This window comes from Erpetoichthys calabaricus, chromosome 10 (assembly GCF_900747795.2).
Source record: "Erpetoichthys calabaricus chromosome 10, fErpCal1.3, whole genome shotgun sequence".
In the NCBI taxonomy this organism is placed as follows: Eukaryota; Metazoa; Chordata; class Cladistia; order Polypteriformes; family Polypteridae; genus Erpetoichthys; species Erpetoichthys calabaricus.
Genome location: NC_041403.2, coordinates 162,705,758 through 162,721,307, shown reverse-complemented (window position 1 = coordinate 162,721,307; position 15,550 = coordinate 162,705,758). Strand labels below are relative to the sequence as shown.

Sequence of the window (15,550 nt, the reverse complement as noted above, 5' to 3'; positions counted from 1 at the left end):
ACTTACTGGTTTAATTCAAGGGTGTCCCGAGAGTCGGAGACACTGGTGGTGCCCACTCACCCACTGGTGAGGGTGGTGCTCGGGCGACGTGAGTACGAAGAAGACCAGATGGGTAAACCAGGACAGAGTCACTGAATATATAAGAGACACCATTTGAGAAGGTCTGTTTAATTTGTTATTTTTTATGTTTCTTTTCTGTTACCTGGCTTGAGGGAGACTCAAGTGAAGGGGCCGGTTCACTTTTTAATATAGTGGCCTCTATGATCTCTATTACTGACAGGAGGTCCCAACATGAAACTGACATTCATGATAACTAAGGGTGAGCCCATGGGTGGGTGATGAGGGTGAGCTCACAAGTGGGTAATAAGGGTGAGCTGCATGTCCTCCTTGATTCAGTCGAGCCAGAACCTTCTTTGGTCTTCCATGCCACCATTCGCCACACAGGCCTAATCATAGGGCTGTCTTGGCCACTGAGTTCTTATCGTGACCATACCATCGATGCCCCACGTGTCGTTTCATTGATTGGCGCTATGTCCACGATCTTGCAAACATCTAGAAAAGGCTAGAAAAATACGTAGATGTGAATGGGCTTTAAAGGGGTGGTGTCAAAAGTCTAGCGGCAGAGCTGGACAACAGGACAGATGAAAGCTTACCAGTTTAATTCATGGGTGTCCCAAGAGTTGAAGGCACTGGTAGAGCCCAGTCAACCGCATATGACGTTCATGACGTGGTTGACCCGGGTGAGGCCAAGGCCAAGCAGCCACTCAAATATTTTGATTCTCACTGTGTTATTAAATTTTGTATATGTATGTAAATTTTTAAATATTATCTTTATCATTTAGGTAAATGGTGTGGGAAATGGTATGGTATGATCATTGTGTTTGTTTTAAAGGTCAAGTAATAACCTTTGTGATGGATGGCCGGCAGCTCATTCCGGCCGACACATCCCTGCATCTTAGAGGTGCCCCGGATTCCCGCAGGGCACCATGGGAGATGGAGTTCGGCTTCACAGCCCTGCTGGGTGCCGTGGGTGCTGCCGTGTGACACTGCAGGGAGACAGGGGGATTTTTATTTTCCCTATAGCCCGGAAGTACTCCCAAGTCATGGGGACGGAAAAACAGAATTACTTCCGGGCTGAAGAAATATATAAGTCTTCATCTGACCCGGAAGTGCTACTGAATCACATGGACAGAAGGACAGGAGCACTTCCGGGTCAAGGACTATTTAAAGGACTATGGGAAACCCAGCAGGCTGAGCCGGAGTTGGGAGGGAGAGTGACGGAGCTGCTGGGAGAGGAGGATTGATTATTGTGTTATTATTATTAATTATTGTTATTGGTGGATTGTAGCATGAGTGGTGCTTTTGTGCCCTTTAGTTAAGAAATTAGAACTCTTCTTAGTGCTTTTACAAGTGTGTCCTGAATGTCTGTCTGTTGGGTTTCACGGGGCAACAGCGACCTCTAGCATTCACTCATTGACACCTTCAAATGATAAGTGGAATTTGAATTTTAAGGACACAGTAGACATGGAGTCACCCCCTTCAAAATGTCATGGCCCTGCTCACAGTGGGTCTTAACCCTATGGATCCAGCAATCGGGTTTTTGGGCCAGCCGCATAGCAGTATATACCCAAAAGTCCAATATAATGGCCCACCTATCTATTGTCATAACACTGCTGGCCTGAATAGATATTTCTGTTACGCTACTCTACTTTGTAAACTTTGAAGTCTGCTACCCTATAGTCCCGAAAGGCTGCTACACCCACCTACCATCATAACCCGGCCTTCGCTGTATTAGACTTCACCCACAATATACCACTGTTCAGTTGCAGTGTCACTGTCATTCCAACAGATGGTGCATCACATCATTTTTTTAGTAATAAAATGCATTGTACAATTGTATTGTATGTTATTGTCTTGTACTGTTGGTACAATTGATGACACAAAGGGACAAAAAAAAAAAACACGAGACAGTAAGTGATACGGCTTGTTCTAGAGTGTCAATCTGTTATTATGTGTGAGAAATGATGGTGTGTTTACCTTCCTGTTTACCTCTTGTGGTAAAAAAATTAGGCAGCAGACAGAAAAACATTTTGATGGCCAACCCGTATACTGGAAAATCAGCAAAAGGAAAGAAATACGTCTTTACATAACAACATGAACAACAACATTTATTTATATGGGATGTTTTCATCCAAATGATGTAGCTCAAAGTGCTTTACAAGATGAAGAAAGAAAAAAAGAAAAATATAAAAATAAGCTTAGGCAATACTAAGTAACACAGTTCACAACTGAATTGACTAGCGGGTTGAGTCTGCTCTATGAATATGGTGAAGAGGAGGAAGAGGTGGAGTCAGGGCGGCCGGAACAGGAACTGACGTGGCAGGAAGGTGGATTCTGGGTACCGGAAATGATGTCATCCGGGTGTGCAGGAAAGTGGGTGGAGCAGTGGTGATGTCACTGAGAGGCAGGGCCTTTGGCTGAACTGCAGAGGAACAAGTGGAGAGCGGATCAGGTGAGAGCACCAAACCCCTGGTCTGGCTGACCAATAACACTATGTGATCCTGTAAACTGTCCCCTAGGTGCACATGTGTGACACTCCCTACACAACAGACTTCCAACACAATACCCAGCGCTTACAAAAAGAATATGCCGACAGCCACACCCACCACACGACGAACCACCTGGATTGGAACCTGAGGGCAACAGGCGACACCTCAGCACCACACTGCCAATCCTGCCAGTGCTTACCATCTATGGAAATTTTCAGGTGACATGTCCATTATAGGCTCCATTAATAATGGAGATGAGTCAAAGTAGAGGAATGTTGCGGAGGACATTGTCTTGTGCTGCAGGGAGGACCACCACCTACTGTATAACTCCACATCAGCAAGACAAAAGAGCTGGTCCAGAAGCCTCAGAGATCCATCACCATTCAGGTGAGAGAATGTAAAAGTGGTGCAGAGCTACAAGGACCTGGGGGGTCCAACATCAACAGCAAACTGGACTGGTCTGACAAAACAGCGGTGATGGAATGAGACATCTTGCATAATGGAGATACCACGGACTGAACATGAAGATGGGGAGCCTCTGGTCAAGAAATCCAGGATCCAGTGGCACAGGGAAGTACTGAACTGAAGTCTATGAAGCAGCATTCTAGTCTAAGTGTCTCTTTAGTCCAGATGGGAAAGGGCCAAATGAAGAGTACGTGATACGGCGTCCTCCCTCCAGAACCCAAGAAACTGATAACACAGAATCAGACTGATAAAGCGTAACAGTAAATACAAAGAGAAAGAACGTATTATGAAAAGAAAGAGCAGGAAATGTAACATACGGTAATAAAAGTAAACAGAGATTAAATATATGTGTTACAAGAAAGAGTAATATTTCATAAGCAGGCTGTTACCACACTTTTTGAATACACAGACCCCATTATTGTATTGAGTGTTGAATGAACCTCATGGATGCCTACATCCGACATTTGAAGTGGTGTCTAAAAGTATCAATTTGGATCAGATGGTAGAGAAATGCACAATAAACAAAGGGGTTCAATGAATCAGAAAATGAACTCGCTTTTCCTGTATGATGCTAATACAATGATTATTGCAATGCTATTCATTTCATGACTGTTATCTAGAGCTGCACCATGTAAGCATTCGAATGTCTGCTCTTTCACTACCAGTGCTGTACAACACCTAATCCTCCAGGATTATATCAGATATTTCCTGCTCTTTACGAGAAGAACGGAATTGAGATATTTTATTTCCTAGAAATCATGCAAATATAAGCTTATAAATGTAGTTGGCTAGCTAACTGTTATATTATTGGAGTGTTTTAAAAAAGAGTCTCCTACTGCTTTTGCTCATTCTCACAGTAATTTACGACAATGTCGTGCAGTTTGTTGCTTTACCTTTCATTGATGTTCATTCAGCAAGGTGAAGGTAAGAGTTCATCACTACGGAGAAACGCCTTCCAGGAGTGTCAAAAAACAGATCAGATAGCCGTTCTGGGGGCCCTGCCGGGTGGAGGATGGGACAATCTGCGAAATGTAGACATGGACCCCGTGCTGAACTTCGGCTACTCCACATGCCAGACCACTGAAGACGGGTTCTACCTGATACCCGATGAAGTGTTTGTCATCCCTCAGAAGCAAACCAAACTGGAGCTGAACACAGAAATTATAGGGAGCTGGATGGACCTCAAGAGTCCAGTGGCTGAGACCATCAATGCTGATCTTAGCTTCATTTCTGTGCTCAACGGGAAGTTCTCACAAGAAAATCAAAGAGTCAAACGTTTTCAAGTGAAGGATGAGTCTTCTACAACAAGGGTGCAGGTAAGAATATTTGGTTATATAGTGCCTTGATGTGTAGAATACAAGTCCAAGGAGGTTCTGCTGAATCTTTCTAATGCGCTGGTGAGGCCTCATCTGGAGTACTGGGTGCAGTTTTGGTCTCCAGACTACAAAAATGACAAAGTAGCACTAGAAAAGGTCCAGAGAAGAGCAACTAGGCTGATTCAGGGCTACAGGGGATGAGTAATGAGGAAAGATTCAAAGAGCTGAGCCTTTACGGTTTAAGCAAAAGGAGATTAAGAGGTGACCTGATAGAAGTGTTTAAAATTATGAAGGGAGTTAATCCAGTGGATCGAGACGGTGACTTTAAAATGAGTTCATCAAGAACAAGGGGACACAGTTGGAAACTTGTGAAGGGTAAATTTCACACAAACATGAGGAAGTCTTTGTTCTTAACCGCAGATACATGGAATAAGTGACTGAATGGTAGACATTGGTACTTTTGGGACTTTCAAAGCAACCCGGCTGATTCCAGGGCTAAAGTGGGTGAGTTATGAGGAAAGATTAAAAGAGCTGAACCTTTATAGTTTAAGCAAAAGGAGATTAAGAGGAGATATGATTGAAATATTTAAAATTATAAAGGGAGTAAGTATAGGGGATCGTGACTGTGACTTTAAAATGAGCTCATCAAGAACATGGGGACACAGTTGCAAACTTGCTAAGGGTAAATTTCTCACAAACATGAGGTTGTTAAGGTTGGGGTGGATGAGATACGATGAGATGAGATACGCCTGGAGCTCCTCAAGGCTCTGGATTTTGTAGGACTGTCTTGGTTGACACGCCTCTGCAACATCGCATGGACATCAGGGACAGTGCCTCTGGATTGGCAGACCAGGGTGGTGGTCCCCCTCTTTAAGAAAGGGGACCAGAGGGTGTGTTCCAACTACAGAGGGATCACACTCCTCAGCCTCCCTGGAAAAGTCTATTCAGGGGTCCTGGAGAGGAGGGTTCATCAGATAGTCGAGCCTCGGATTCAGGAGGAACAGTGTGGTTTTCGTCCTGCTCACGGAACAGTGGACCAGCTCTACACCCTAAGTTGACAGGGCTGGCGAGCTTTGTTGGGCTGAATGGCCTGTTCTCGTCTAGAATGTTCTAATGTTCAAAAACACACAAGAAGCCATATGTAAGGTTATACTGTCAAATGTGCAATTCTTGAAGTAGAATTTCAGATCCTGGCACATTGGAGTTATTTTCATTAAAAAAGTTGTTCATAAAGATGGTAATCCCAAGAGTTCATATAAAAGATCTACAGTAGGTGTAACACTAATTTGCTTCTCTTTTTCTATCCTATTTTCAGGTGCGGAATCTGGTCTATACTGTGAAAGCCAATCCAAATTTCTCCTTTGGTCTTCACTTTATGAAACAGATCATGGACATCGCCAACGCTTTAGAGAACAACCAAACAAAAGAAGCCGACTATCTCTCAGAAATGCTCGTTCTAAACTTTGGAACGCATGTCATTACGAGTGTCGATGCTGGGGCCATCCTGCTTCAAGAAGATTATGTGCGGTCGAGTTTCATCACGAGCGAGCGCAAAGATATTACTTCAATTAAAGCATCAGCTGCATTCAATTTTTTCACTAAAGTCAATTTTGGACTTGACGCTGGGTTTTCCAAAGTAACCGAAGACAAGCGGTATGCAGGTAACGTAACACATTCGTTGGTGCAAGTTTACGGCAGTATCCCCTTTTACCCGGGCATCACCCTTAAAACTTGGCAAGAAGGCATCTTCAACAACCTGGTGGCCATCGACCGCTCTGGTTTGCCACTTCATTCCATTCTGAACAAGGAATCCTTTCCATATGTGTCAGATCCTACAATTGAGAAGGTTTCCCAATCTGTCGAGAAGGCCATTATGATGTACTACACGGTTAACCAACACCCTGGGTGTCTGAAAAGCGATTCCCCAAATTTCAATTTCCAGGCAAATGTAAATGACGGATCCTGTGACGGAGTGGCGACCAACTTTAGCTTTGGTGGTGTCTATCAGGTGTGTACCCCGCTCACAAGTGATGCGTATCAACTCTGCTCTTCACTGGAACAGAAGAACCAACTCACTGGTAGCTTCTCATGCCCACCAACATACAATCCGGTCAGGCTGCGCACCGAGGAGAAGCAAGAAGTCTACAGTCAGTACGAGTGTCAAAAGAATTGTCATAGCTGCTGGCTATTTCTAACCTGCTGTGATGATTCGTGTAGAACTGTCTATTACACCAGAAGAGCCAGGATTACGGTATACTGGTGTGCTGCCACCAATGCAACCACCAAAGGCTCTAATAGCTTCCTGTTTGGTGGTCTGTACAGTAAATCGACAAACAATCTCATAACCAAGTCCCAGTCTTGTTCCACTTGCTTTACTTCCTTGAAGATATTACAAGATGTTAACGTCTGCGTTAGCACAGAGAAAGACAGATGTGCCCAGTATTCTGTAGTGTTTGGGGGCTTTTTCAGCTGTGAGGCCACCAATCCGCTGGCTGGTGAGTCTCGCACCACCTGTGCCAACGGCTTCAGCCAATATTCAGCCACAATTAGTGATGGATGCCAAATCCTCTACTGCATGCCTACAGGCTTGTTCAACGATGGGGAGTTAATCCCTATAAAATTGCCTCCTTTTAGTAATCCATACAAAATAAATAATAATTCCACCAACAATACCATGGTGACGCCACTAGAGAAGTCATTGTGGTACCAAGATGCCACGTTGGATGACGTTCACACAGAGGACAAAGGTCTGAATGGCGGAGAAGCAGTTGGAGTGGCGGTAGCCATCGTGATTCTACTGGCGGGATTAATAGCCTTGGCTGTCTTGGGGGTCAAACGCTATCACAGGAAGGGATCTGCGAAGATGTCAGGTAGCAGCTGAAGTGCAGAGAGGAGCAAAACAGCAAAAAAGACCAGAAATCCAAAGGGTCAGCTGCTAAATCTGTTTACATGCTATTTGCCTTATTCTTAATTCATTAATAAAATTATAATAACTTTTAAATGTTAGTGCATGATTGCAAATGAAAAAGCACTCAAAGTCTTAAAATTGATTTGAATTTATTGATTTTTAAAGTATGATTCATATATTGCGATTTTATGTTGATTTTTTCCTGACGATTTTATGCAAAATTGTACTTTTTGACACTGTCAATATTATTGACTTGAGTATGAGTATCTCTCAATATATAAACTTTGTCTAATCATTTTTAAATGTATCTTTAAACATGTTTTAATTGTACCTTAAAAAAATTGGTGTTCAGCTTTGCTTAATTGCTGTTTTCTTTGTCGATCGTTCATTTATTTTTTTTGTTTTTTAACTTTATAGACCTTATTGTCAGGTGTGTTATTGTGATATTTCCCTATACTTACCCTTTATCTAGGGGTAACTGTACTCATCAGGTTCGTTACTAGTTTGGTCTACTGTTGCACCTTAAGATTAACACACGCATATGTCGATATATACGCATTGTCACAAACTTGAGACAGAGTCATATAAAGGTTTGGGGCAGCCACCCGTAAAATTTGGTTTCCTGGCTGCAAAGTTGCTTTCAAAATAATACAGCACTGATGTGCACAAAACCGAGTCCAAACAGAACTGAGGGAACAGGGAAAAGGTGCAGGCTTTTAAAGGGGAAGACAGGAAGTGAGATCATAGGGATCGGGCTCATGTTCTTCAGCCATTGGTTCAAGCCCGGACGTGACATCACTGGGGCCAGAGCCGGTAAGGTCTCCTTCCATTGGCTCGGTCCCGGAAGTGACGTCAAGAGAGCCAGGTGGAATCTCCCGTGAATGGTCTACAGGAAACGGGAGAAAAAGAGTCAGTGCACTCTGCCACATCCTGGCATGACTTGGAACTGCCCTTACTCAAGCCCTTTAGCTGCCTCCCATACGCACGTGTGTGACAGCATACACACAGAAAGTCAACAGTGCTTCAGAAGGCTCGATTATGGCAGTACTTTGGCCCAATTCTGGTGTAAAGCATACCTGACATATGGTTTAATCTGAGGCTCTGTTCTGAAAGCCAGATATGGTTGAGTGCATCACCGTAATCCAAGTGGGCCAAATGAAATTTTTGAATGTAGGCCCCCACAGGGCCATTACTCATTTGCTATCTGGGGGATGCTCCTTCTCGGCCTCTCAGATCTACTGATGAACTGCCTCTGCGTAGTATCAAATTTAAGTCCAGACTCTTTTCGTGTGTAGCTCCTGGCTGGTGGAACAAGCTGCCCACCTCCGTTCAAAACTCTGATTCCCTCACTGTGTTCAAGACGTGTCAGATGACTCTCTCGCCCGGTGAATTTCGGTCTATGAAAGTTTAAGAAAGCATGATTTGTGTCTGTGTTCTGAAAGCCAGATATGGATGAGTTCATCGCCATAATCCACAGTGGCAAGTGGGCCAAACGAAATTGATAAACGTGGACCCACACTGGGCCATTAACTCATTTGCTATCTGGGGGATGCTCCTTCTCGACCACTCTGATCTACTGATGAACGGCGTCTGGTGATATCACCTCTGTGTGGTATCAAACTTATGTCCAGCTCCTGGCTGGTGAAACAAGCTGCCCACCTCCATTCGAAACTCGGATTCCCTCACTGTGTTCAAAACATGTCTGAAGACTTTCTCGCCCGGTGAATTTTGGTCTACGAAAGTTTAAGAAAGCTTGATTTGCATCTGTGTTCTGAAAGCCAGATATGGATGAGTTCATCGCCGTCATTCCATGGTGGTTTGTAAGCCAAATTAAAGTTGATGAGCATGGGCTCTGGATTACCAGGCTATTTAGCAAGCTGCCGAACAGAACGCTAACGTGTGGCTTTAAGAAGTGGTATACCTTGTTCTCTACCTAGGAAAAAAAAAAAAAAAAGAAACAGTTAAACACCAGAAAACTCTCCAATTGCATTTTGCAATTGTAAAATTTAACTGCAAAGTTAATTTTAGTTTCGGTTTCACTCATCACTATGAAGCGCTTTATTTGTTGGGTGTTGTCTTGTCCAGATGCGCCAGTGTGTCTGTGGTTTCTCAGCTTTGTGGTTCTCAGTGTCAAGGTGTGGTAATACGTTTTTTTTATAGCATTAAGATAACACTCCTTAATAAAGTTAAACAATCCCTGCTTAATTGGGAGCCACACCCCACCCAACAGCATGATGGAGATCTCTGTGTGGTGCATGAAAGAAGAATGTTTCATGAGCAGTTTATCTGAGTACAAACCTAACTAACTGCTAATTGCACAGACTACAAGGATGTATTGAATAACTAGCTGTGTAAGCCCATGCTCTAAAAAGCCCAGGGTCCTAGAAACTATTGAAATCATCAGAATAAAAATTGAAATGTAGAGATGTCAGGTAATTGAAAGGAACTACTCTGGGCGTCTCTCTCCTAGGAGGATTTGTTTTGCCGACATGCTCGCCTAGCTTGTGTATCCTCGGAGGTAGAGCCCTTACCCCGACTCCACCTCTCACTTCCGGGCCGGACAGACAGACAGACACACTTCCACGAGTAGATGTTTATATATAAGATTGACTCAACTTCATTTGATTCAGATTGTCACTTGCTGGTGGTCACCTTCATCCCATATATTGAATGGTGGGATCATTTAGGGTTGTGTGGAGATGTACATTAATAAACAAAGGTGGGTATACTTGAAGGACATGCAATTCCCTATTCACCTGTTCTTGGAACCATGTAATGATTGTGATTTTTCAGCATGACACAAATACAATTATTTTTGGTTTCTTCTTCTTCTTCTTCTTCTTCTTCTTCTTCTTCTTCTTCTTTTCCCAATTCTATGTGGGGGTCGATGTGCTTGTTCAATCTTCTCCATACAGCTTGGTCCTGCACCTCCTCCCAGTCAGACTTGATTCCTTCAGATTTTCTTCTTCTTCATCCATCCACCTCCACTTTGTCCTCCCTCGTCCCCCCCGGACTTCCATTCCCATCACTCCTTAGCCCACACATTTATTATCTCTCCTCATCACGTGTCCGTTGCACCCCAACCTCCTTTCCTGTCCTTTTTTATATATCTCTCCCACTGTTGTTGTACCTCTGATTGTCTCATTTCTTATTCTGTCCTTTGTTGTAACTCCACACATCCATCTCAACATTCTCATTTCTGCCACAGTGAACTTCTCCTGAGCTCCCTTTAGTGTCCAGGTCTCAGCTCCGTACATCATCTCATGTCTCACCTTTAACCTTTGCCTTAATTCTTTGAGTATACAACACTCCTGATACCTTCTTCCAATTTTTCCATCCACTCTGCACTCTATGAGTTATCTCTGCATCGAATTTTCCACCTCAGGCTACCACTGATCCTCAGTATTTAAACTTATCCACTCTTTTCAATGGCTCTAACTTCTGAATCCTGATCTTCTTTAAACCTCATATATTCTGTTCTCTTCCTATATATTGTCACGCACGAGCGCATGGGGAGCAGTTTAAGGACTCAGACCACATTGCAACAACCCATACCGAGGGACAGCGGCGGCACACTAACCTTTCTCTTCTTGTCTCATCAGCCAGAACGAGGACTCACCGCCGTAAGAAAATGCGAAATAAACAAAAGGAAGCCATACTTCCGGGTTCCTGTATATCCTCCAGTCACAAGCTATCCTCCAGTCTCCATCCCAGCATACACCTGTACACAAGTTTTCCCAGCATCCCTGATTCAATTTCCTGTCCCTCTGTATAAATGTTCCCCCATTTGCTTTGTATTTTGTCCGGTGTGACCATTTGAGTTGTATTGTGGAGATGATACTTTCTGTTACAAGTAAACCAGGGTGGAAACCCCTAAAAGTTAAACTTGTGTAACTTTGTTTCTTCACAATATTTTCAACCCTCAATCTTCCAAAACCCTTTTCCCTTCTTTCAACTTCCCCTCCACTTCATCTTCTCTTGTGCTTCACAACCCAGTATCATCAGCAAAAAGCTGGCACCAGTGGGTTTGGTCTGTAATCCCAGGAGTCAACACATCCATTAGCAGATCAAAGAGGTGAGGATTTCAAGTAGACCCCTAGTGCGGATCTTCTCTAACCAGGATCTTGATTGTTACCCCAATCCGAGTCCTAACTCCCTCATACATATCCTGGACAATCCTCACATATGAAGGGGAGTCAAAGTAAAGTTAGAAAAAGGGATTTATTAGAAAATGGAACGAACCTTCACAAAACTGATCATGTCATTTCTCAATGTCGTCTCCATCCTTCTCAATGCACTGGAAGTGCCTGGATTCCAGCAGAATAAAAGGTTTTGTCTCGTCCTCGCCACCACTCGTGCGTTGCTTTCTTCACATCGCCATGTCTTGAATCAACAACCACCCAGATGTTTTTTTTTTTAGCGGTCCAAAAAAATAGGTGCAAATCACATGGTGCCAAATTTGTTAAATAAGGAGAATGTGGCAAAACCTCAAACTTTAGATTCTCCAGACAAGCCTCGGTGTTCTTAGCACTGCGTGTGTCTTTGTCTTGCAGCAAAATGACTCCATGAGACAGCAGTCCCCACCGCTTGGATCAAATAGCAGGCTTCAAATTGGTCTCCAGCGAGTCACAGTAACTTGCACTAGTGATTGTAGTAGCCCTCGGCATGTGGTGTTTGACAATAACTCAGGTGAATGAGTGGTAATGAGGACAAAACAAGACCTTTCATTCTACTGGAATCCAGGATGGGGTGCAAGTGCATTGAGAAGGGTGGAGACAATATCGAGAAATTACATTCTCAGTTTTGTGGAGGGTCATTCCATTTTCTAATAAATCCCATTTTCTTACTTTAGTTTGAATCCCCCTTGAATTTCTCTGGTCCTCCTTTCTCTCTCATGCACCTCCACACCTCTTGACGTGGTACCTTCTCCAAATCAACCAATAGTCGCCATATACAATCCTGTCTGTTTTCCTTGACGCTTCCGTATCAGCAGTCTCCATGCATCAGTTGTTCCTCTCTTTGTCATAAAACCAAACTGTTCATCCCCTGTGGTGGTCACTTCCCTAAACCTTCTCTCTATAACCCTTTTCCCAAATTTTCCTTGGGTGTGTCAACAGCTTTATCCCTCTACACTTTCCACAATCCTGAATATCGCCCTTCTTATAACTGGGTAACAACAAAACGATACACAGCAGCATAACGATTTTTGTAATATTCATAATTTCATTATTATTGTACACAGGTGTACCACTGGAGTTTTAATGTCTACTATTTCCTTATAAATGCTGTACATCTCTAATAATATAAAATACCGGTTTGACAGTTGGGTGTGTCATGTTCCTGATACCTGTTCCTCCAGGATTGCCTGAATTTCCTCCAGCTCCACTTGAGTTTGCACAAGAAGAGCAGAACTGAGGCATGGCATTTCTTAGAAATCATGTGATATTAGCTTATAAATATAGTGAGTGGCCTGTTCTTTGATTCAGTTATTTTAAGGGTCTCCTGCTGTTTCAGCTGATTCTCTCTACAATTTACCACCATGTCCTACAGTTTGCTCTTGCACCTTTCCTTGATGTCGTTCCTCATTCAGCAAAGCGAAGGTCAGGGTTCATCACTACAAAAGTCAGCTGCGTTTCAAGAATGTACAAAAACGAGCCAGATAGCAATTCTGGAGACTCTACCAGGAGGAGGATGGGACAATCTGCGGAATGCGGACATGGGCCGGGTGATGAACTTCAGCTACTCCACATGCCAAACCACTGAAGACGGGTTCTACCTAATACCCGATGAAGTGTTTGTCATCCCTCAGAAGCAAACCAAACTGGAGCTGAACACAGAAATCATAGAGAACTGGATGGAGCTCAAGAGTTCAGTGGCTGAGACCATCAACGCAGAAGTTAGTTTCTTATCTGTGATCAACGGGAAGTTCTCCAAAGAAAACCAAAGAGTCAAAAGTTTTCAAGTGCAGGACGAGTCATCTACAACAAGGGTGCAGGTAAGAGAAAAAATAAATAAATTATTGCAAATATTTGATGTTTGGTTATTTTCTAAGATGATGATATTTTGCACCGTGTGGTTTGGTACAATGCACACAAATGACATTATTGAAACCCAACTCTTAACCTATGACTGTTTCATGGATTGCAAATTAGCTGCTAGGTCAATCTGACCTTTAGTCCTTAAGTTGCATTTGTTCATTCAAAAATAACAGATGGTTTTCCAGCATTCCTTATTACTGGAATGGATGCTTTGTCTTTAGCTTGAAAGAATTTTTGGAAATTCAGAAGAGATGAGATTCAGATGGTCAGTTGCTGGGGAGAAATCTTCATATTAGAATACATAGAAAATATCAAAGAACAATGATAAGGTACAGTGTACAAAGAAAGTGTATGTAAATGCAGAGTGCTTTAGAGCTTCAAATGCACACATAAACTCTACATTACAGTTATCGATGAGGTGAGAAACATGTGCATTTAGACCCCCTGAAAGCCTGAGAATCCAAGTTGTTTGCCTGTGAATGTGTGTGAAGATGGGGCACTCACTGAATATAAACTGGAAAAATAAGTTATATTCTTATAAAATGCTCCATTTCATGTTAATGTATTTGTGAGAAGTCATTGCAGCAGCCGACTCTGCTCTTCCCAGACTGGGTGAGGCTTGATGTTCGCGTGGCAGTTGTTTTGCCAAAATAATGTTGTGTGGCAGGGAAATAAATAAGACGAGACAAAATGAACATGCCAGGCTAACTTCATGACCAAGAATTCAAATTTAGCAATCAATAGATCCAAAACACTGAGCAAAGGATTAAAGTTGATCAGAACCTCTTGAGCTTCTTTTCTTCTTCTTCTTCTTTGTGGAGTCAATCTGCTTGATCAACCTTCTCCAAACAGCTTGGTCCTGCACCTCCTCCTCCTCCTCCTCACCAGTCAGGCCCTTTTCCTTCAAATCTTCTTTTATATTATCCGTCCACCTCCCCTTCAGCCTCCTTCACTTTCTCTTCCCCTCTATTTGCATTCTCATCACTCTTTTGCCAACATATTCATTGTATCTCCTCATCACATGTCCATACCCTTCAACGTACTTTGCTGTACTCCCTTATGTATCTCTCCCACTTTTGTTGTACTCCTAATTTGTAACTCCATGCATCCATCTCCGCATTCTCATTCCTGCCACATATAACTTCTTCTCCTGAGCTTCCGTTACTACCCAGGTCTCAGCGCCAGACATCATTGCTGATCTCACCACTTTTCTACCTCTAAACTTCTCCCTAATTCTTTAAGTACAGAACATTCCGGATACCTTATTCACATTGTTACATCCACATTGCTCTTTATGGGTTAGCTCTGCATCTAGTTTTCCATCTCCACTGATCCTAGATATTTACATTTATCCCCTCTTTTCAAAAGCTCTCCTCGCAGGCTAACTTCTAAATGTTGATCTTCTTTAAACCTCATATATTCTTCAACACTCTATCTTCCAAAATCCTTCTCCATTTCATTTTTTCTGGTGCTACACAACACAATGTCACCAGCAAAAAGCCATCACCAGCTGGATTGGTCTTTTACCCCAGGAGTCAACACATCCATAACCAGTTCAAAGAGATCCCTGGTGGAGACTGTTGTGGCAGAAACACGCTGCGCAAAGGAGGCACACGGTGTCTCAGGAAGGCAGCAGAATCAAGTTTTATTGTGTGCTGCATACACAGAGCCAAATCAAATGAAATGAGCAATTAGCAAATTCAGCGAGCTTACATTTATTACAATTCTTATCACTTATGCAAAATGCTCTCCTCCTTCTAGTTCTTCCCATCATTACCTAATGTCCATCACCTGACCGAAACTGTTATCATTACTTCATACCCTGTGTAGGTATCTGAATCTTATTCATTGATCAAGAAAACATCTTAAGTTGAAAACAGGAACACCCACATAAGAGACACTACGCTGCTCAAATGAAACTTACTTGACGTCCAAGGATCTCTCGGGGTTGGAGTTTTGAGAAGCTGCATTTCTAAAACAATGGTCTGCTTAACCCTCTCAAAGTGCACAGTGTCCTTGACTAAAGTTTTTGAGCTTAGCAACAAGATATTGGTGGTTTGCACCTGAAAAGTGAAAAATAAAAAAATATGTATGCAAGGGCTTTTTATGGTTTAACCCATATTGTACTAGCGTGCATTAGGATATAATACTTATTTTCATATATGCTTATGATTCTCTCTGAATATATGCAAATCATCAACTTTAAGAATATTCTTTACTACAAGACCTCCTCTAACTGGGATCTCATTTGTTTCCTCAGCCCGAGTCCTCGCT

The 15,550-nt window shown here is 42.8% G+C and overlaps 2 protein-coding genes across 5 annotated transcripts in view; both read left to right on the top strand.

The window, feature by feature from the left end:
* Window positions 1-15,550, top strand: part of LOC114658479 (signal-regulatory protein beta-1-like) — a 239,528-nt gene that overhangs the window by 90,087 nt on the left and 133,891 nt on the right. The window lies entirely within an intron of this gene.
* The window catches only part of LOC114659717 (macrophage-expressed gene 1 protein-like), a 28,368-nt gene that overhangs the window by 6,255 nt on the left and 6,563 nt on the right, over window positions 1-15,550 (top strand). The window contains exon 3 of one of the 4 annotated variants that reach the window (XM_051932640.1): window positions 5,992-6,142. The exons of 2 other annotated variants lie outside the window; for them this stretch is intronic. In XM_051932640.1, the coding sequence (XP_051788600.1) occupies window positions 5,992-6,142 (151 nt within the window). Of the gene's footprint in view, window positions 1-5,991; window positions 6,143-12,655; window positions 13,234-15,550 lie in introns of those variants that run through there. One more of the 4 variants, XM_028812343.2, reaches the window with a different exon arrangement.